This window comes from Erigeron canadensis, chromosome 5, assembly GCF_010389155.1.
Source record: "Erigeron canadensis isolate Cc75 chromosome 5, C_canadensis_v1, whole genome shotgun sequence".
NCBI classification, from domain to species: Eukaryota; Viridiplantae; Streptophyta; class Magnoliopsida; order Asterales; family Asteraceae; genus Erigeron; species Erigeron canadensis.
Window position 1 is genome coordinate 1,824,316 of NC_057765.1, and position 23,284 is coordinate 1,847,599.

Sequence of the window (23,284 nt, forward strand, 5' to 3'; positions counted from 1 at the left end):
ATTATAAGTTAAACTAAGGGATTTGTACATTACCATATTTTAGCAATACATCACTTACATTATTGTATAGTACAACACTGTAAAACACGTTTGATGGTACATTGCTAAAATCTAATGGTACACAACTCACTACTTTTAATTTTAACATTGATGAGTGTTTGTCCAAGTTATGATGTATAGTTGTTTACTTTAATTAATCTACTCCTTCTGTCACTATTTAAATGTCCAAATTTGACTTGCGGAGTCTTTCTTTTCTAATTTCGACCATAAGTATTTTTGTTTGTGCTACATAATACCTAATGAAAGTTATACTAATAAAAAATGGCCATGAAAAATACATCTAAAGCTCAATTTATCAATATATTTTACATCAAGTATTGTATAACATACACAAAAGGGAGTACTATTAAATTTTGATATGTTATATATTGATGTTGGTGGAAAGATTTACTCAAATTCCACGTGATAAGGATATTTTTCAATTGGTACCTATTATATGCTTGGGTTCTGTATATATATATACAAGATTAAACTTATACAATGCACCATATATAAAGGCAAAACATTAAAATTATTTTTAATGTTAAAAGATAAATATAAAACAAAATTTAAAAAAATAAAAAATACAAAAGCATTAAAAAAATAATGGATATTAATATACCGTGTGTAATATATAAATAGTTACATAATATATCAAAGTTTATTTAAGCTCGAGAGTTTAATCGAGTTATGCATTCGAAGTTCGATTTCAATCTCAAATACTAAATGAATAAATAGCTAAGGTCGAATTCGATTCGAGCTTCTTTACTGTTCACCGGTTGCACCAAAAACTCTCATTTTCTTTACATCAATAAAAAAAATACAAGAACACAATTTGTTTTAAAATCATTTATATTTTTTTTTCATTTCTTACCTTAAAAAAAAACAAAAATACAATAGGATCGACTAAAAACAAGTCTCTACGAATCAAATTCAAATAGTTTCCTTTACACGGATAGGTATCATAAGCCTAATCCACACGAGTCCACTACTCGCTTACTCAGCACTCGCCACTCAACTTAATTTGGGGATTCACAGTAAAATATCTGATCTCAATAAAAAAAAAAAAAAAGGGCGCCAAAATCCTCCACTTAAAGCACTTTCCCATTTCTATTTTCGCACTCCAAAATTCCATCTCTCTAAAACTCAAAAAAAAAAAAAAAAAAGATGCGCCAGAAATCTATACTATCCTTCCTTCTGAAACCGCCGCCGCCGTCAACAAAGGCGCCGGAAAATGACAAACCGGTCGTCATCAGAGCTCCGGTGGCTGTTCCCGACGAGAAACCGCAACTTAGAAATATAGCCGCATCTATCGACGAAATCAGAGGAACCGACACTCCGCCGGAGAAAGAGCAACGTTCGCTCTTTCCGGTTAAGTCGGTTTCCGGCGGCGGTGAAACGGATGGAGTAAACAGGAACGGACATTCGTTGTTTTCGAGTATTAAGCATAAGTTTATGAAACCTAATAGTGCTGAAAACAAGCCTTCTGATAGGTATATATCTATATCTATATCTATATATATGTATATTGTGATTGATTAATTTAACGTTTGTTGTATTAAATTGCAATTAGTACTGCTAGGTTTAAGTAATTAATTTTTTTTAAGATTAAATTGCTCTTTGTATTGTTAGGCCTGATTAGCTTGCTAGCTAGCTCGTTACGCGATTCGTGTTCATCTTAAGTTATAGTTTGGCAGTTAGTTAACTCCATAAATCATCATTTGTCTATAATTTGTATATTATTGTCGATGTTAGATACAATTCGTCCTCGCTCCTGTTATTGAATTCTATTCCTTTGTCGAAATGCAATCACTTAAAATCTCGGTTGAGTATTTATTTCCATGTTATCCTTGCAAAACATTGATAACGATCCACGCACTTCGCCTCTTAGTATACGATTTTTTTCACCCGTGTGGTCGTGTACTTATTAGTTCCTTCTAGTATGCTTTACAAGAGATGTTTCATTTATTTTTTCAATTGGAGTTGCTCCTTTTCTACTCTCTATCAGTTTTTTGTATCAACTCGGCATCTGAAGGGAATTTAGATATACTCTGTATTCTAATCCAACTCTCTTTGCGAGTATTGAACATTAGAAGTAGTATAATTGTTTGTTCCATGTTGCTTCTTGTTGATCGATGTAAGTAAACTTTTGAGATAACTTGAGTAGAATGCCGAGTTATGTTTTTCGGCGGTACATGAAATGAGCAAATTCATATTTAGTTTGATTGTTTTTTCCAAGTTGCTTCTTGTTGATCGATGTAAATAAACTTTTGAGATAACTTGAGTAGAATGATGAGTTATAGTTATTGGTGGTACATGAAATGAGCAAATTGATATTTTGTAAGTTTTATGTTTATAAATTTATTATTCCCATTGGTAATACATGTTTCATGAAGTTCATGAATTACAAATTTGTACTCATACATTCTAACACTTGAGATGTCTGCTCGTGGCCTGCAGGAGTTCATTAGATGACAAACCTGCAAATGATAATGTGAAATCTAGCAACTATAATTGCTCACATCAAAAAGACAAGGAGAGTTCAGCTTCTGTTTCTACAAGAATGAAAAATGTTATCAATGTTGAAGAAATTAACCATGAGGGGGATACTATTAAGTCTAAGTTCATGAGGCCTAACATTGTGGAGAAGGCTTCTGATAGGTATATTTGTTCGTGATTGATTAATTTACCGTTTGACTACTGTAAATTTTAACTAGTTTTGCTGGTCTGTAGATCTTATGATTTCGTTGAAGCCTGAATGCTTAAGCATATACTTATAAATTTGTATTTGACCGAAATAAATTTTTTGATTATATATTGCTGTTGAGTTGGTTAGTTTGTTTGCCTGTATATGATATGTTTATGACTTAAAGCCGCAGATCGATAGTTAGTTGAATGCGTTTGCATTTACTTAGAGCTTGTATTTGGTTTTTGATGTTATATACATTCATTTTATCTCATAATACTCAGGGAGAGAAAATGAATACATAAGGAAACAAAAACCTAAATCTTTTCTTTCTATAATTCGTGAAGTATATATTTTTATTGCGTTGCTATACTTAAAAGTTCTATTGAGCACTTTCTCCATGTTATCCTGGCCTTTTCTTGACTCTTAGTATGCAATTTACCCATTTCCATGCTCATGTTCTTGTGGTGGCGATAGCTAATTGATCTCAAGGGACTTTATATATACTCAAAATCCAGCATTCTGTATTCACTAAATTTATAGAGGTACTCATATCTGTTGGAAGAAGCTTTTTGTAGATCAATGCAAGTAACTTTCTGAGGTAATATGAGTAAAACAATCTGCTATAGCTTTCTGAAGCACATGAGATGAGCAATTTGATGTCTTGTAGGGTTTATGCTATTTTCTATTTTTATTGCATGCTTCATGAAGATTATAAGAATCATTAAACTGTACGCTTGTAAGCTTTGATTCTTAAAATGTTTGTTCATGGTCTGCAGGAATTTTCTGAATGGAAACCATGAAAATGTTAACATGCCATCTAACATTTATAGTTCCTCAAATGGAACAGACAAAGAGAGTTCAGCTTTTGGTTTTCCAAGAATGAAAAACTGGATTAATGTTGACGAAACTACTTGTGAAATGTATAGAGGAAATCGCTTACATGTAGATTGTGACGATGATATAACAGGGCCAGAAACTCCAGGAACACGGCCACTGGTTCCACGTCTGAAGCGAGTTCAAGAGGATAGATGTAATTTTGGGTCTGCCACTACACAATCCAATAACAAAAGAGTGAAGTTTTCTGATGCTTTACTGGCTAAAAATACGAAAGATGAATTGTCATCTGAAATGGCCAGTAGATTGGTTCCACCTCTGAAGCGAGTTCAAGAGGATAGATGTAATTTTGGGTCTGCCACTACTCAATCCCATAGCAAAAGAGTGAAGTTTTCTGATGCTTTACTGGCTAAAAAGACGAAAGATGAAATGTCATCTGAAATGGCCAGTAAGTTTGACTGGCTTCTTCCCTCGAAAATTAAAGATGCGAACGGAAGAAGGCCAAACAACCCCCTTTATGATAAGAGAACACTTTATATACCGCCTGATGTTTTAAAGAAGATGTCAGCATCTCAGAAGCAGTATTGGAGTGTCAAAAGTCAATATATGGATGTTCTTATATTCTTTAAAGTGGTTAGTTCTTTTTCCCTCTTAAGTAATTTTTTATGTGGTTATTATCTACTTTGTTTAGCATCATAAGTATATTCTACGTGATGCTTTCTTTGTAACTTCCTGCCCAAGTTGTTTTCTTTTCAGTTTGAACTGACATTTGTACTAATTCTGTGTTTATGATGTAATGCGGAACTTTTCTCAATCACCTAGTTATATAATTGCAGGAAGTGCAGCTAGATCAATTAGTTTTTTTTATAGGAAACCGATGTGCTGTGTTCTGTTAAAGTACTTAATAGCAAAATAGCACTTCAATTAAAGATTTGAAGATTATACCGAGGAGCAACTAATGTCTTGGGAATCAATTTTCATTACACACGATGAACACACTACTATTCTAGGTTCTAATAATTCATTTTAAACGTTTTGAGAATCAGTCTTCAAATTAAGCAATCACTGAATTCTCACATTAGAGTGAATGAGTATCGGATTAGCTGAACGCCGGAATTAAAAATGTAAGCAAACATGGACTTAGGGCTACTTCTTTTATCTATGCTGAAACTCAGTATTGCTTGAATGGAGCTGCTCATCTATTTTGAATTGAATGAAACTCATCTTATGTCTTATATTGAAAGAAGGTAGTAGGTCCCTGGAATATAAATGTGTAACAAGTATTGTCTGATTACCAGAAAAATTAGGTGGGCAATATTGGATCTAATACTGTTCAAGTGATTAATTTAAGGATACCTTATTTGCTTTTATAAAATTACTGGTAGAATTTTATTTCTATATGCACGGTTTCTATAATTGGTACTACATAAATGCTAGGATCAACTGTCAGGTTTTATCAGGAACCTTGGAAATAATTTTTGACCATTACAAATTGACTTCACACATGTTTTATTTGTTTGAGTTGAATTAATGGTGTTGTAGGGAAAATTCTACGAGCTTTATGAACTAGATGCTGAAGTTGGACATAAAGAACTTGATTGGAAAATGACGATGAGCGGTGTTGGTAAATGCCGGCAGGTAGTATTATAAGCACTAAAATGCAAAATGTTATTACCCACTTTATTTGGTATATATAAATATATATTCAGACATTCAGTAAGCAAGAAGAGCTTTTCATTCTTTTAAATTTTTAGAAAATTACCATCTCTTTGTGCTACGGTTCAGGTTGGTATAACTGAGTATGCAATAGATGATGCTATTGAAAAGCTGCTAGCTCGGGGGTAAGTTAGTGCTATCACTATTCACATTTTATTGGAAACTTAAAATACCCTAAAGAAAATAAAACCTGTGCATCTCATGCTTAATGAATATTTTGGTTTTCTTTCTGCACGGTGCTCAAGAATGATAAGCCACTTAAGTCTAGAATAATTTCCAGTCCATGCTTAGTATTTCGCCAACCTATTAATCTTTACATCTTATGCATTGTCATTGTTTCATTACTTTATCATAAATATTTGAAGGTATAAAGTTGGGCGAGTAGAGCAATTGGAAACATCAGAACAAGCAAAATCAAGAGGTGCTACTGCGGTAAGCTCTCTGTCAATCTGTCATTCATTACTAAGACCTCTAAAGTTTTTTAAATCAAGTTCGTGGTTAAACTTCTGCAAGTTGCTCCAGAAGTAGTGCTCAAGAAATCTTCCTGATAGTTTACCCTTCTATAGAAATTGTTTGTTGGATGCTAACCAATTTTCTGTTATCCTGAGTTTTACTTATAGAGCATATTACTAGTTATTAAAGGCTGCGTTAACAACTCAATTTTTGGGGTGTGTTGATATCTATGCTACTATAGCTCTTTATATAATTACTTATTGTTGACAATAATCGTTAAATATTTAATATGCTGTTTCTGAATACTTACAGGTCATTCAAAGAAAATTAGTACATGTGCTCACACCATCAACCTTAATGCATGGTAATATTGGGCCTCAAGCTGTCCATCTTTTTGCTCTAAAAGAGGTATATTTCCACTTACATGATTAAAGTTGTCAGTCTCGATAAATGCATATTGTACTTGACATGGTTAAATGTAACTTGTTTAATGTGGCTTCTGTTTACTTGTAACACGTTTATAGTTCTGAAACAACTGATATTGCTATCTCTACGTATAGCCATCTCATATTGCTTTTTACCTTGTTGTACAGGGCGTAAGAAGTGGTGATGATGGTACAATTGCATATGGATTTGCCTTTGTTGATTGTGCTGCCTTACAGTTTTGGGTCGGATCTGTCATTGATGATGCTTCCTGTGCAGCTTTAGGGGCTTTATTGATGCAGGTATTAGCTTCTGTAGTCCCCATGATGGTAGTGTAGTGGTGGGGGACATGCAGCTTAAAAGCGGAGGTTAGGGGTACAAATCTCACCCCATGTCCCTCTAATTTTAGGGTTACGTGATTTATCTTCCTTTGTGTTGGGTGTGGGACCACTTAGTTGTGGGCAAGGTTGGGGAACTCGGGATCGGATCGGCGAGGGGTGGAGTCACGATTAAAAACTCGGATCGGAATCGGGGAGAACCCGGATCGGGTTCTTATATAGAAAATTATAGTTTTTTGAAATAAACTTCTAACTTAAAACATAATTGTTTAGAAACTTTAATATAATACTTCAAAGTTCAAATTTCATTCATTAGAAACATAAACTTAAACCAATTTAAGTTTTTTTTTTTTTTTTAAATTTTCTTTTTGACCAACATTGACCCGAGTTTGGGCCTGATCCGGCCGATTTTAAACTGATCCAGGTGAGTTTGACCGAGTTTTACAAGTGATCAAGTCGTTGATCAAATTCTCACCCGATTCTAACCAACTCGACCCGTTTAACCCTCGATTCCGAGTTCCCGGCCGAGTCTTACAACACTGGTTGTGGGTGGGGGGGGGGGGGGGGGTGAGGGATAATGGGTTGGGTATCTATTTACATGAAGCTTTTGCAGTAAGGGCGCCGAACAATAATTCAAAGAAAGAACATTCTCAATGCCCTTCAGTTGAACAGAATTTCACAAGGTTGGCTTTAAATCGTAATAGATGCAAGTTTTTTACAGGATTACAATTACTAAAATAATTCATGATGCGTGTTGGTTAGTGTAAAAGCTTACAAAGTACTTAATATCCTGGATTATGTGCTAAAGCTGCACTTCTTTTTTAACTTGGTTCTATCATTCAGGTGTCACCTGCAGAAGTTATATTTGAAAGTCAAGGTGAGTGGTCTTAATATTTTGTATATATATTTTTTTGACTACCCCAAGACTTGAATATAACTCTCTAATTAAATCTGTGGTACAGGGCTATCTAAAGAAGCTCAGAAAGCCCTTAACAAGTATTCATTGATGGGTATGGATGTTCCCCGTTTAGTTTGTTTTTAGTTTGATACGTATTGCAATAGCATAGTATATTTTATTAAAGTAGTGTTTCCAGTTATATTTGTATCCTTCGATCCTAAAAATTAAATATGTCATTTGTAGGTTCTGTTGCCTCAAGAATGACTCCAGCACAGCCAGCCACAGATTTTATTGATTCTTCTGAAGCTCGAAACTTTATTCAACTAAAAGGCTACTTTAAAGGTTCATCTAATGCATGGGACTGTGCACTTGATGGCGTGCTTCACCAAGATATCGCATTATGTGCTCTTGGTGGACTTACCAATCATTTGTCCAGGTTAAAGGTAAGACGCTTGCTAAGATTTTTTAAGATCCGTGTCTTTTTGTGATCAGACATTATTTTAGAAACTGATTGGAAATTTTGATTCTGAGCAGTTAGATGATGCATTACGGAATGGAAGTATTCTACCCTATGAAGTCTACAAAGGATGTCTTAGAATGGATGGACAGACAATGGCCAATCTTGAAATATTCTCTAATACCGTAGATGGTGGAATATCAGGCAAGTCCATAATATGATCAAAAGAGGTGGCAATTATGATCCGTTAACTAACAGCTGGTTGATCTTGGTTTGGTTTATATTCAACTGGCCATAAACAGACCAAATACGTTGAATTTAATCGAAGTGTGTTCAAATGCATAAAAATATTTTAAATTTCTCTAACAAAGAAGGTTAGTGGTTTTGTTATAGCATAGTTTTTGTAACTTTTATTTGTTTTGAAAATATAAAAGATGCATATAAGATATGTTTGCAGAGGTGTAGACTGTCCTGACCCAATTTATTTTGACCTGAACCATTATGAGTTGTTAAATAACTCTTTCATTTGAGACCTCTGATAATCATACTACAGATAACTATATTAACTGTCCAAAAATAATGATGGGATAGTCAGCCTATTTTCTCATTGCACTTAATGTCATATTATAGGAACGCTGTACAAATATCTTGATAACTGCGTAACATCGTCTGGTAAGCGGCTTTTAAGGAAGTGGCTATGTCAACCACTGAAAGATGCTGAAGAAATTAATCAGAGGCTTAATGTTGTCGAAGAACTGATGGGTCGTGCAGAGATAATGGCACTTATTCCTCAATATCTTCGGAAACTTCCAGACTTAGAGAGATTTCTTGGACAAATTAAGGCTACCTTCCAGTCATCTGCATTACTCTTATTGCCCTTGATTGGAAACAAAATACTGAAACAAAGAGTAAGTTTTTTACTATCCATTCATGAAAATAAATGAAAACATTTGTTTAGTGAACTATTCACAGAGTCTCTGATATCAATTGAGAATTGACAATGACAATCTTGACCCATATAGTTTTATATGGGTTGTTTGGTTTTAATTCTCTTAAACAGGCCAAATGGATAAATGTTATAATCTAGCTAAACGAGACATGGTCAAATGGGTTGAAAGTTGAATGAAGTTTATATATAGTGCACACAACATCTCATATCTATATACGATGATTTAGATGAATGTTGAAGTATCATTGTTTTGGTATATATATAATTTGCACATTTCAAGGGTCAACCAAAACTCTGCATTTCCGAAAAAACCAACCTGACCTGGCTGCTACTTATGAAACCCAATATGAGCTGGCTGCAATTCCAAAAGAAAACCCAATTTCTGGATAAGTTAAGTGTTAAAAACTTGAAATATCGTTGTTTTGTTATTCACATATACTATGGTGTGCACTTTGTGTTGTGTGTGTGTAACCTTTCAACATTATCTCGCTTATTGCCAAGCTCACCATTGTATTTAAAATCATATATATTGAAGAAAGGGAAAGAAATAGTTCACGTGGGGTTGATCTTTTGTGTTGCTGGATATAAATCTGGTGTATGATGCCTGCAGGTGAAGGCATTTGGATCTCTTGTTAAAGGTCTACGTGCTGGAATGAATTTATTGATGCTCTTACAGAAGGAAAATGATGTTTTCTCTTTGTTACTAAAAATATTCACCCTTCCTGTGATAAGTGGGAATGACGGCCTTGATAAATTTCTCACCCAATTTGAAGCAGCTGTAGACAGCGATTTTCCAAATTATCAGGTCTTCTCTTTTATATCTGATTTCCTTTAGTTATTTTTGTAAAAGTTCCTTGTAACAGTATATGCTGGTTAATCTGTGTTTTGACTTCGATTTCCAATTTATATGTGTATGAATCCATTTTGGTGCATCCTAGTTGGTTATCTTACTTTTATATCTGATTATTTTACTTTCTCATTTCACCTTTTAAGCTACTTTCGTCCTTTTCCTTTTATACTTTTCTTACATGCTTTGATATTGTCACTATGTGTGTGTATATATTAATATATATATATATATATATATTCAGTATATGGGATAATGTTATCTTTGATTATTCTACATGCTTCATTACGTCTAATAGCTCATGAATTCATGACATAATTGATAATTCCTGATGCCAGGCACATGAAATCAAGGATTCGGATGCTGAAACACTATCAATTCTTATTGAGTTATTTATGGAGAGGGCTAATGAGTGGTTTCAGATTATTGTTGCTCTAAACTGCACAGATGTGCTTAGATCATTTGCTATCACTGCAAACTTCTCTTGCATGGCCATGTGTAGGCCAGTTATAGTTCCTCGATCAAACTCATCATGTTCTAATCAAGCATCCAAGGGACCCACTCTTCATATGAAAGGATTATGTCATCCATATGCCCTTGGAGAAAGCGGAGGAACACCTGTTTCTAATGACTTGTGTCTTGGAGATAATGACGCTGGATACAATCCCCGCACAATGCTGTTGACTGGGCCAAATATGGGTGGAAAGTCAACTATTCTCCGTGCTACCTGCTTAGCCGTTGTTCTTGCTCAGGTAATTTTTATATAGTGTATCATTATTATGGGCTTTCAGTTGAGGTGGCACCTTTGACCCATTTACCTACAATTTGGTTGATCTGAGACTTCATTTCTACGGGGGCAAATGGGCTAAGCTATAAGATTTAAGTAACAAAGATGGGTCAAACTGTGGATGTGCCAAAATTGTTTTGGACTGGTAAAAATGTAGAACCAAACTGGCATGGCTATGTTCTGTCTGGTTCTTGGTACCGCATTTCATAAGACTTGTTCTTGGTTTGTTCTGGTCCAAAAGCAGAGGTTTTCTTGACTTATACTTTTTAAAGTTTACAATAATATTGTTCTGTCTAGCTTTTGGCTTTAGAGTTCCAAAAACAACTGGTTTTTGGTTTGGTCCAGAGGTAGAACTAAAGCTGTTTTTTTTTTCGACTTACTCTTTTTCAACTTGAAACAATGTCTCTCTCTCTCTCTCTATATATATATATATTATAATAATAATAATAATAATAATAATAATAATAATAATAATAATAATAATAATAATAATAATAATAATAATAATAATAATAAACAACATTTTGGTTTGCAATTTACTCTCCGCTATGGGTTTTGTGGTCCAGATCTTGGTTTTGTTATTGTTGGTTTTGTGGTACTGGTCCGGTTTCATCCCGATGAACAAACCTAGGTCAAATGCGTTGACAATTATCCAAAAATATATTTTGCATAACTAAATCCATTATAGAAAAGTAATATTTTCCTTGTAGTATTTGATACACCAGTTATTTATACGAACTTCTTAAATTTGGATAAATAAGACAAATATAGTGTAACTCGAGTGGGATGTTTTTCAATTGCACTAATAAACTTACCTGTATTGATCTGTTACTCAACATGTCCAGTTCAATCGTTTTGTCACCTTTATTTACCGCGTAGTAACAGTAAGATGCTTCATTTACGTACTTATATTTGTTTAATCTTCATCTTTTTGCTATTTCCAGCTTGGTTGCTATGTTCCTTGTGAAATGTGCGTTCTGTCACCTGTGGATATTATTTTCACACGTCTTGGCGCTACTGATCGTATAATGACCGGCGAAAGTAAGTTCTTAGAACTCTGATAGTTAGGAAAAGTATACATCAATTTTGCTTATTATTTTGTAATCTATGGGTGACTGCATTTGATATATTAGCACATATACAACCTCTTAAATCATGTCATTCAACTATTTAAAGTAGTGTTGGGTTAATTGGATTGTGATTTATTAAATAAAAAAACTTAATATGAAGTTGCAAAGAGTATTTTTGATACATACAACCTCTTAAATCATGTCATTCAACTATGTAAAGTAGTGTTGAAGTATTACTCTTTTGCAAGCATAATTAACCCCTTAATTATTTATATTTTTATAGACATGGAGAAAAAGAGTGCGTGTGTTAACTCCATCTTTCCCAACATGTTTTGATCTATTCTATAAGATGAGTTGTTTTAATCAAAACTTGCTACGATCACCTAACCCATGTGGCCTATCCATTTTAAACCAAGGCTTATTTTCATGACAAGCAACTTATGGTTCAACCGCTTTTTCAGTAGACATGTTAAATCAAGGCTTATCTTTTAATTTCCATTCAGTCAAGTCTAAGTAGATCTGCTTGTTTTAACTAATGACTAACGAGTACAAGTATGTTGCTTGACACTGTTAGTCTGTTACATCATCATGCCATTGATTGTTGAAATAATAACTTCTCTACTCCTCCGTCTCTTTAGGTACCTTTCTCATAGAATGTACAGAAACAGCATCCGTTTTGCAAAATGCAACTCAAGATTCTCTTGTTATTCTTGACGAATTGGGCCGGGGAACAAGCACTTTTGATGGATATGCTATTGCTTACGCTGTGAGCATATCACCTTCTACACTTCAAAATATTTATTTCGTGTGCCACTTCTACTTTTTACACTACAGAATCTAAAGAAAAGTTTATTATGGTATTTCTTGTGCATGTTAATTTATTTTGTTTGTCATACAGGTATTTCGTCATCTTGTTGAGAAGGTCAACTGCAGGTTATTATTCGCAACCCATTATCACCCGCTGACAAAAGAGTTTGCCTTACACCCTCATGTAATGCTACAACACATGGCCTGCACTTTCAAATCCATATCTAATAACTCAGCATCAACTAACCAGGAGTTAGTTTTTCTCTACCGTCTAACCAATGGAGCCTGCCCAGAGAGCTACGGAATGCAAGTGGCATTAATGGCCGGTATCCCAAAAAAGGTGGTGGAAACTGCCATGAAGAAGGCAGAGGTTATGAAAACAAAGATACGAGTGAGTTTTCAGTCAAGCGAGCGGAGGTCAGAGTTTTCGACTTTGCATGAGGAATGGTTAAAAAATATTTCAGCAATTACAGAAGTCGAAGCTCATAAGCTTGAGGATGGTGATGAAGACGATGCGTTTGATACATTGGTTTGTTTGCAGCATGAGATTAAATGCTCAAATAAAAAACTGCGGTAAATGAGAGTAAGTTTCTGCAAGTTAACTTGAATCTAGCGGAGGATTATGTAACATGCTGCTAGTTCAAGGGGAATTGAAAAAGATCTTTAGCTTTTGATCTCACTTGCTTTTTATCAGTGAAAATGGTAGTGTTCGAGATAGTTTGTGTATATTGAAAACATTTTCACTTTATTTCATGAATGGTGTAAGATGTTTAATCTTAGGAATGCTCAAAGTATATTTGGAAATAACTCAGGGGTAAGGGGGTATGTGATTTCTATTTGCTACTGTGCTGCACTCTGGTTTGGCCAGAGCTAGAACCGAAGCCAAGGCCGGTGAGAGTAATTGGAGACAGGAAGAGGAAGATCCTTTGTTGTCATGTTGTAGGATATCTTTAGGCAGAGTTACATTAGCAGAAAGATAATACAAAACATGACTCGAAACAGTACAGGAATACAAAGCCCATTATACCAAATATCCAAATTGTGCCCCACTTTCGTTGCTCTATACAAGATCGAATACGCCATTGATTAAATCTTTTCAAAGATCATTTTGAGTGTAATTAACTTTGAACGTATACTTCTAAATTTGCCCTCGCTAAAAGACTTCTGACTTGTCTCTATATTCATTGTCATCATATTGAGACTCAAAACTCATAGAAAATGGATTCGGTGTTATATTAGTATAATCTATATTTATGCTACATTATAAAACATTTATTGCCGTTCATTGTTTTTGATTAAGTTGTTTGATAATTTCAAAATGTTCTCCTTTTTTATACAATATTTTTTAAAAATCCCCAGTTGAAGTACTTTGATGCTATGTTTGTTAAAAGTTTTTCAGGAGCTTTAGGTTTTTCTTTTAAACTAAAAACTCCTAAAGTGTTAAAAAGTTTGTTTAGATGCAACTAGTTTTTAGCTTTGATTTGAAAGATAAAACTCCAAAATGAAACGCTACTTGAAGTAACGTTTCACGAGCTTTAGCTTTTTAATGTAGCTTTTAATCTTTAAAAGTTACACAAATACCTTTTAAAGTTGCAGCTATAGCTATCATATTACATACTTTTAAAAAATAAAAGCTTGAGCTAACAGCTTTGCTTAAAAGCTACAACTTACAACTCAACTAAAAGCTACAGCTACCAGCTACTACTACTTTTTCCAAACGTCCATGATATCTGCTTGGAATACCTATAATACCCTTAATAAACTTAATTTACAACATCTACCTTTAACTCTTCAATAACTATACAACTCATTTTACTTCAAATACTTTAACATTATTAACCACATTGCTGCTAACGCCGTCGCAAACTGTTACCATCACCACCGTTGCTACTGTTACATCGCCGTATCGCGTGAGCATGTGTTAGTGTAATACTCGTAATAATTTTGCTACAACCAAACACACCGGTATATTGAGGTCAATTCTTCTTGATCGTACAAAGGAAGTCAAAATTGGAAAATCCAAACAAACTTCAAAGTAAAATTAAAAAATAGTTAAAAACAAAAGTCAAAAGTACGAATCCAAAACTCACTCATAGATACTGATACATACGTACTTTATTTTGTCCATCCAGTTTATCATTTCAATCAATCCTTATAGTAATTATCATCATACAAAAACCTAATTGTAATTTCTTTCTCAGATTTCTTCAGTTTTCTCAAAATTAGGGTTTGTTCATCAAATCCAGATCGAAAGATTCCTCATTTCCCCCTTTTTTCGCTCTATAAAAGGTTAGCCTTTTAATAATTTAATTATATATTAGCGATGATGTTTTGTTTGTATTATGTATAGATATAGATAGATATTGTGTAGATATATATATGTGAGTATATTAGTGATGTGTTTTGTTTGTATTATGTATAGATATAGATAGATATTGTGTAGAATAGTTGAATAATGGATTACAATCAGTCTGTTAGAGCTAGGCGTCCTGCTCGTAATAACAATAACAGTTACCATGGAAATAATAATAATTATAACGAGTACGGAAACGAGGGGTACGATAATCAGAGATATGGTTATCATCAGGAGGAGGAGGATGAGGTTGAAGAAGAAGACGATGAAGAAGAAGAAGATGATAATAACGAATATGAACGCGGATATTATCGTGTTTCTGGTGGAATGGATGCAGGTGAGTCGTCTAGGCGTCATCATCAGAAGAAACGGAGATTGGATAATTTGGTTGGGAATTATGAGTATGCACCTCGTGGGTCGAATGTTGGTGGCGGCGGCGGCGGTGGTGCGGATGAGTGGAGTGAGAATGCGACGTTTGTGTTGTTGGAGGTTTGGGGTGATAGGTATATGGAGTTAGGGAGGAGGAGTTTAAGAGGCGAGGATTGGGTTGAGGTTGCGGAGAAGGTGTCGGAGATGTGTAAGATGGAGATTAACGAGACGCAGTGTAGGAACAGGTTAGAGACGTTGAAGAAAAAGTATAAGAAAGAGAAGGGGAAAATGGAGGATATGGGGATGGGTGGGAGAGGTATAGAAGGGTATCATGGTAAATGGGGTTTCTTTAAAAAGATGGATATGTTGTTTTCTCCAAAGAGGCAACATAACGGTTTGCCTTGTGGGGTTGATTCTGGGGAGTATGTGTTTATGAATACGAAGGTTTATTTGAACCAGTCGAATGCTATGGATGAGATGAGAGATAGTCCCGGAGAGTCAGAGTCTGATGAAGATGACGAGGATAATCAGAAAGATGATGAGGGGTTTAGGTTGTTGGCTGAATCGGTTCAGAATTTTGGGGAGATTTATGAGAAGATTGAGGGTAGGAAGAGACAGCAGATGATGGAGTTAGAGCAGATGAGGCAGGATTTTCAGAGAGAGTTGGAGCTGCAGAAGAAGCAGATTCTTGAGAAGGCACAGGCCGAGATTGCAAAGATAAGGGAAGGAGATGACGAAGACGTTAACTCTGCAGAGAATTTAAGTGGATAAGCAGGTACTTTTCCATTCCTTCTTATATGTATTTACGTAAAAGATTTGTTAATTGCTCTTGATAACTATTAATTTAAGTAAGGGAAAGGGTATATTTTTTGTTAGTTACTGCTTTCGTTCTGATCATTATTCGTCAGTTATATTGCATTAAGATCCTAGAGAACAGAAATATGTCCGTTGCTCTTTATTTGACCGAAGCTCAACAACATTACCATTTATTCGGTTTAATTTTGCATCAGTAAAGCTCACAAACTTTCTTCTTTTTCCCTGTCATTTTGTTAGAAAGCTACATGCTTGACTGTCTATATGATTTCAATTGGCTATCTATCTACATTTCTGTTGAAGCATTCATCATATCTGCTTCTACTGGCTTCTTTTTATGCAACAACTAACATGGTCACTAGCCTTTTATTCCAAACTATTTGGTTAAAGTATACATTAATAATATCCATCTAAGATCTCTTACACAGGGTTTAGCACGTGTATGAAAATGCCACTTACTTCACTTATATCAACTTGATTTTCTTTTGCCTCTCATACTCGCATGTCTTCTTCACCCATTGCATCCAGATTCAACTATGGGAATGAGCATACCATCTATAGTGGTTGTTTGTTGTGTATAAATTATGCAACTTGTTTTGCTCACGTCAAATTGATATCTTTCCTGCCTCGCTTGTCTTTCTCACTTGTCTCTCCCACCCATTGCATCCAGACTCCAGAGTCAACTATAGGAATGAGTGTTACATTTATTGAATTGAAATCCTATTCTATTATTTTTTATCTCCATAGATCCATTTTCTTAGACAAAGTTTTTTTGATACTCAGTTTCGTTCTTCTCCAATCTAGCCATCCCTCTATGGTGGCAGAATGGGTGGGTTTGGTGACAGACTAACAGGTTTGGTATGTGCAATAACTTTTGTCCAGAATATGATTACAAACATTATATTATATTAGATCTCAGTAGTAATCTTTTCTTTCGAATAAAAATGAGGTCTTATACATCAAAATATATTTACGCAACTTGTGACTAGTTATCATCCATATGTGCTGTTTCTTTATATTGTTTGATCTGTTAGAGATCAAACCTAAGTTGTATTAGCCCATTCAGAAGTAACTTGGTCGATATTGCTACCGTTACTTTTTTTTTTTTTTTTTCTTTTCTCTCTCTTGCTCTGTCTAAAAATTTTGCTTGATGTTACTTGGGGGCATGCTGAAACAGTAGTGAGCAGTTGAAAATGACTTGGTTCTCTGTATTTTAGTTATTATAATAATTAAGATACATTTCTTACTTCTACATGCATTGAGTTATTGTATTATTGTTTACCTTGATAATCGGGAAAAAAATGAAGCTTTTGTACAGAATGATAAATGAGTTACCTATGACATTATGGTGTTTAATAGAAGGCCAAGAGGTTGAAAAATAGTAAATGGATAGCAATTTGGGCTGAAGAGGTGAAACTAAAAAAATGCAGTATTTAGAATAAATACAAGTCAATGGACTGTAAGTCGTCGAAAGGGTGTTTTTAATGCAGAGAAGTATACCCATTATTAAATGAACTTGGGTTAACTGTCCCATTTTATCATCAAACTTCGGCATGTAGTGGCTTAATTTTAAAACCTGTTGCACCCTGCGGATTATGTTACATATACATTTGGATCTTTCATAGTTACAAGTTCATAGTTTGAGTTTCACTCTTACGTAATTATGTACCAATTTATCAAACTAGTTTGCAAAAAAGCAGTTTTGTTTTGTCAAATATCTAAATGCTAGTTTTTTCTTAGCTGTGGCAGAGCAACCTAAAGGGTAGAGATACTAACTGAAGTAACAGCTGCTGTACCTTATCAATGTATCCTGCGCCTCCATCCTTCTGCCTTCTTTCTCCCCCCACTGGGAGGTTAGCATATATTTTTCTGTTTGTATTATGTATTGAAGCTTTTATGCATTGAAGTGAAGTATAATAATGTAATCTGTGTTTTTTTTTATTGATTGAGCTGTTACTTGTTAGTCTGTTCTACATCTTTTGCGTTACTCTCGAAGTCTGATTTTCTTTTTGCATGTTGATCATAAACATCTACAAATATTCATGTTCCTCATATTGCATTTGCATGTATTCTCTGCATTGAAATAATCCCGATAACATTAACAGATCTCAAACACGAGACCAGTGCACCTGACATGGGTTGCAATTCTTTAGACAAAGGGTGCTCAGCTTTTGAGTCTTTGTAATCGAAGTCATTCAGGTTTTGCAGTTTTGTACCAATTGATGCATAGAATTGACCAATTTAAGCAAATGGAGAATAGCATAGAATTGACCAATTTAAATTGAATTGACCAATTTAAATTGGGAAATATAAATTGTTATCTAGTTTGTTTGTTCTACATGTAACTTTTAAACATCATGATGTAGGTTTTATTTTGGAGAAATCTGTATGTAAAATAGAAACTAGTTTGTATTGTATTTGCATCCATTAATAGGTTTGATATAGTAAGACAATGAGTTCTTTACAATGTGTACATTTTAACAAGCCCGAATGAGTTTTATTGATAATGGGTTAATCATAACAGGGAATTATAGATTTAAAGCATATAGTAGTGTTGGCTGTATTTTTTTGGTTTCCATACATAAACCGTAACAATGATTTGATCTCTAAAGAACCAAACCCGAACCATGGGTTTTTGTATTGGTTTGTTTTTTACTATTTCTGGATTTGTTTTTTCTGGTTTCAACTTGATCTTGCTAGTTTTTCTGCTAACATTTTTTTGTGTGACAAGTACATGGGAATGTATTCGACTATGACCAAAAGTCTATAGTAAATCGACCTTTAAACTGGTTTATTGTGTGTGTATAACTCTTATAAGTTGATGAATGATGTAGCATGAAACCGGTCAACCTTTTATTCTTATAAGGGCAAAGGTTCTAGAAATGTATTCTGACTATAAGCCAAATGTCTATAGTGTATTAGTGTGTATCCAACATCACCTCTTACTTGCGTCATTCGTCAAAGTTAGATACCTACGATGCCGGTTTGGGTCAATAGATACAATAGACTCTTAGTTTGAGTATATTCTGAGGTACCTATTCCTTTTTAAATTGGACAAATTAATTATCTTACAAGAATAATAGTTGCAACAGATCTCAACGTAGCATATGTAGTTTTTTTCTACAATATAGCAAGTAACACCGAATACCGTCTTTTACGGGTTATGAGTTTCAATGCTGTCTGGGGAGCTGGTTGAGATGTAGGTGACCTTACTCCTATCTAATATAAAGAGACTACTTAAGATAAGAAAAAAGTAGCAATTCCGATTCAAATGGTTTGAGCTTGGAAGCAACATTTGAAACTTAACCAAGAAGAAGGTATTGATGTTAGAGCTTTTTATTGGCTAAACAAAAATAGGAAAAAACAGATGCAAAAAGAAGACATGGATAAATAGTTTAAGAGTTGTTTTATTTTTGTCTTCGAATTAATGCATGACTCGTGAGTTGAATTATATATTTTACTCCCCACCTGTTTCCAGTAGAGCCAACCGCAATCTTCACTTTTTGGGATTGGTTTAGTAGCCGTTAATTAATTATATATTCTTCAATGAACCGAAAAACAACTTTTACAAAACTATCAATGGCCGTGTTGCAATTGTCTTGCCTTATATAAAAACAAAAAATTATTTATCTACTATCAAGGTGGCTAATTATCAAATGTCATGTTATTTCTGAGACTTCTCAACCTCAAAACCTTTTTAAGTAAAAATCTTGAGTGTCGCAAGAGAAACGGCCGAAACAGTGACAGGATATACAATAGTTAAATCGCATACGTTATCTTGTTTTTTTCCTTGTTGAATATTTTGAGCATGGCCAGAAGAATAGCTGGAGGACATAAAAAACCTTGTTAGGCCGTTACATCTAAATCTAATAATGGTTTACCATCTACGAATAACCTGAAAAGAGAAAAAACATTCTCAGTTTACCCGTTTATCAACGTAAAAATATTATAATGTTTCTGAAGAACCGTTCACATATGATCATAGATAGTATTAAATATAACCTAATCTATTCATATATGAACGGAATTTTTCACATATAAATTCATATATGAACACCATTTTATAATTTAAAGGTTCTTATATTTCTTTTAATTCAAATCAAATGGTTCTCACATGTACATTTTAAAAAATATATATATATATATTCAAATCTATCTGTTTATTTATAACTATTAGAGAATAGAAGTACAACCCTATACTATACGGTGGACTTGAATGCAAATATGATGCTAGTCACGTAGATGCATGGGTAACATAGTTCAATTGGTTGAGAACTGAATATTAAATGTCAATAATACCAAGGACTGAAAAAGTGCAAATTCAGCTGAGAAGCTATACCATTAAATTGCTGTTCCATGAAAACTATGTATATAAACCCTCGTAATCATACTGCCAAACTCACCAATTAAAATACTTGCTAACATGATGGATAGAAAGGTTGTTCGAAGTGGAATATTTTTGGGATTTTTATTTGCTTTATTTGTTGGTCATCGTATAGAGGGGAGAAAACTGGTGGCCCTAGAGTCAAATAGCGGCAATCCTGTTGAACAAATAAAGAAACCCGAATGGTTCCTTGATGATCAACCAGGATTTAATGGTGGTGGTGGTGGTGGTTGGGGTGGAGGAGGAGGTGGTGGCGGCTCTTTTAGTTTTGGTATTGGAAACGGGCAAGGTTTTACTATTGGGAGTGATGTTAAAACAGTTGAAAAACCAGATTGTGTTGGAAAAGAAAAAGGTGGTAAAGGTAAGAAGCATGGTAAGAAAGAGAAGAGCCACCGTGGCCACATTGGCAATGGTGGTGGCATTGGTAAGGGAATTGGATCCGGTGGCAGTGGTGGAAAAGAGAAAGGTGGAATTGGAAAAGGAGTTGGAAGTGGTGGTGGAGGGGGTGCTAGTGGAGGAATAGGAAAGGGCGATGGAGGAGGTGTTGGTGGAGGAATAGGGAAGGGCGATGGAGGTGGACTTGGTGGAGGTTCTGGTGGTGGAGGGATAGGAAAAGGAGGTGGTGATGCAGGTGGAATTGGAGGAGGTTCCGGTGGTGTAGTAGGAGGTGGTGGCGCAGTAGGAGGTGGTGGTGGCAGTGCAGGAGATGCTGGAAAAGGAGTAGGAGGGGGTATCGGGGGCGGCGCAGGAGGTGGTGGTGGTGGAGTCGGAGGGGGTAGTGGTGTTGGTGGGGGAATAGGAGGGGGTGGTGAAGCTAGTGGAGGAATAGGAAGTGGTGGAGCAGGTGGAGGAATAGGAAGTGGTGGAGCGGGTGGAGGAATAGGAAGTGGAGGAGGAATGGGTGGTGGATCTGGCGGAGGAATTGGAGGTGGTTTTGGAAGTGGTGGTGGGGTAGGTGGCGGTGGTGGTGCTGGAGGGGGTATGGGAGGCGGTTTTGGGAAAGGAGTTGGTGGAGGATTCGGTGGTGGGGCAGGCGGAGGATTTGGTGGAAGTAATGGTGGAGGGTTTGGTGGGGGAGGTGGAGGTGGATTTGGAGGCGGGGTTGGTGGGAATGGAGGTATAGGCGGTGGAGGAGGAATGGGAGGTGGAGGAGGCTTTGGTGGAGGTATTGGTAAAGGAATTGGAGGTGGATTTGGTGGTGGTAGCGGTGGTGGAGTAGGTGGTGGAGATGAAGGTGAAATTGGTGTCTAGAAAATGGTGGTAAATTTATATGTGTGATATTTATTGTTCTTCACATTTGTTTTCAATATTCTAATTCGATGTATGATTGTTTTTCTTCATTGTAATTTTAATTATATGCTCATGTATTTCAAACCGTATAAATATTTAATTCCACTCAATTTGAGAATATTCAGATTAGATTCAAAGATTTTGAATTTAAAAACGTACTTAGTTAACAAATTCACGTTAAATACATAGAAGACTGCATTCAAACACACAGGCTTTACAAATAATTTTAATTAGGGATGTTTAACGATTCAATATATGTTTTTGCATTTTGTTTCCTTGATTTTAGAATTTATAAACATGAATCAAAAATCAAACCTTAATGATCAATGAGTTAATTATGAACTAACCAAACCAAATAGGATGATGGTTTGGTTTCGGTTTGAATTTGATATGAACCAAACCATAATTAAAGTGTCAATAGGTTGGTGACTCGTTGGTAAAATTTTAGATTTTGGGGATATCTATCAGGGTTTGAATATCACTTTCTACATTTGTAGGAGTGGGTTATTGGGCGGATTTTCGAGAGTTTGGTTTCCTCCTAGACAGGCGTTGTTTGGGTTCTACATATTGCCCAATTGGATTTCAGTGTGGTGTCTCAAATGTTAACTACTAACTTGATGTAAAAAATAACATAATAAATAGAAAAAAAAACCCATAATCAAAGTTTGTAGACTTTTTTTTTTTTCAAAATTACTTTTAAAGTTTCACCAAATGAAATGTTGAACGAAAAACATTTACAACAAAAGTTACCAAATGAAAAAGATATCATGTGATATAAACTTTAATATTTATTTAATGCTTCAAGTTATATAAAATTTTTTTAGCATCGAGTTAATAATTGTTGTTTTTAAAAATAAAATAAAATAACTATTATTAGGGTAAATTACAAAAGTGGTACCTGAGATGGTACCGAAATTTCACTTATCGTACCTACTATAATTTAATTGCGGAAATCATACCCAAAGTTGACAAATTTGCACGCTGACCATACCTCCGACTAACGAATCATTAAGATTCATCACATGTCGCACACATGCCAGGGTATAAACGTATTTTCCCATTTCTTTTTCTTCCTCATGTAGTCATGTTAATTAATCAAAACCCTATTCTAATCCAAAAAAATGTAACTAGATGTTTAACAAAATCTAGTGATAACGTATACCTACGGCTATGCTTAAAGAAAGATTTAGTTGACGTAATCTTTAGGCTACCACCTATTTAGGCTACCACCCTTAGGCTATGGAGTATAATCCATAGACCACGACAATATCATGACGTCTATACACATCCATAGACTACGACAATATCATGACGTCTATACACATCCATAGACTACGACAATATCATGACGTCTATACACATCCATAGACTACGACAATATCATGACGTCTATATATCTGACACCCTCCGTACTGCATGAAGACAAGAGTCTGTTACACTAGACGACGCACTACTCAACAGCTTCCTGCATCCATGGCGTCATGGATTTGGGACCAGGTCTAGATCCTTCCTTAGGCTCTATAAATACCTTACCGTAATCTCACTCAAGGGAGGAGGAAACACACACAAACACTCTCATATAAGCTTGGTGGCGTGCGATTATCACACTAATCTCACACCAGTTGGGAACCGCCAACAAGCCTTATTCAACCTTTCAACCCTTCCTAAGCTAGATTAAACCTCTTCGAATTTAAGCCTGTATACTTGCTTAAACAAGTGGCGCCATCCACACTCAAAAATAATCTAGTAACGGAAAAATGGAGGAAGA

At 35.0% G+C, this 23,284-nt stretch overlaps 3 protein-coding genes across 5 annotated transcripts; all 3 read left to right on the forward strand.

The window, feature by feature from the left end:
• The first annotated feature begins 1,173 nt into the window (after window positions 1-1,173).
• Window positions 1,174-13,530, forward strand: LOC122600476 (DNA mismatch repair protein MSH7). The gene is made up of 18 exons (XM_043773195.1): window positions 1,174-1,532; window positions 2,500-2,700; window positions 3,505-4,195; window positions 5,105-5,200; window positions 5,348-5,403; window positions 5,644-5,710; window positions 6,044-6,139; window positions 6,325-6,456; window positions 7,336-7,369; window positions 7,455-7,502; window positions 7,634-7,833; window positions 7,925-8,051; window positions 8,478-8,755; window positions 9,407-9,601; window positions 9,982-10,395; window positions 11,375-11,471; window positions 12,139-12,266; window positions 12,399-13,530. Exons 1-18 carry the CDS (start codon window positions 1,207-1,209, stop codon window positions 12,882-12,884), a joined length of 3,672 nt encoding a protein of 1,223 aa, XP_043629130.1. The 5' UTR covers window positions 1,174-1,206; the 3' UTR covers window positions 12,885-13,530.
• Window positions 13,531-14,412: 882 nt separating this feature from the next.
• On the forward strand, window positions 14,413-18,133 carry LOC122600688 (trihelix transcription factor ASIL1). 3 transcript variants are annotated; one of them, XR_006324081.1, is made up of 4 exons: window positions 14,413-14,596; window positions 14,730-15,804; window positions 17,583-17,695; window positions 17,948-18,133. XR_006324081.1 is itself a non-coding variant. In XM_043773441.1 (3 exons), the coding sequence occupies exon 2, from the start codon at window positions 14,763-14,765 to the stop codon at window positions 15,798-15,800; it is 1,038 nt and encodes a 345-aa protein (XP_043629376.1). In that variant the 5' UTR covers window positions 14,413-14,596; window positions 14,730-14,762; the 3' UTR covers window positions 15,801-15,804; window positions 17,583-17,805. The 3 variants fall into 3 exon arrangements, 2 of the variants coding, with proteins under 2 accessions (XP_043629376.1, XP_043629377.1); XM_043773441.1 differs by lacking the exon at window positions 17,948-18,133 and having other exon boundaries at window positions 17,583-17,805; XM_043773442.1 differs by lacking the exons at window positions 14,413-14,596; window positions 17,948-18,133 and having other exon boundaries at window positions 14,669-15,804; window positions 17,583-17,805.
• Window positions 18,134-20,268: 2,135 nt separating this feature from the next.
• On the forward strand, window positions 20,269-21,477 carry LOC122599475 (glycine-rich cell wall structural protein-like). The gene has a single exon (XM_043771992.1). The coding sequence runs from the start codon at window positions 20,269-20,271 to the stop codon at window positions 21,475-21,477; it is 1,209 nt and encodes a 402-aa protein (XP_043627927.1).
• Window positions 21,478-23,284: the final 1,807 nt, after the last annotated feature.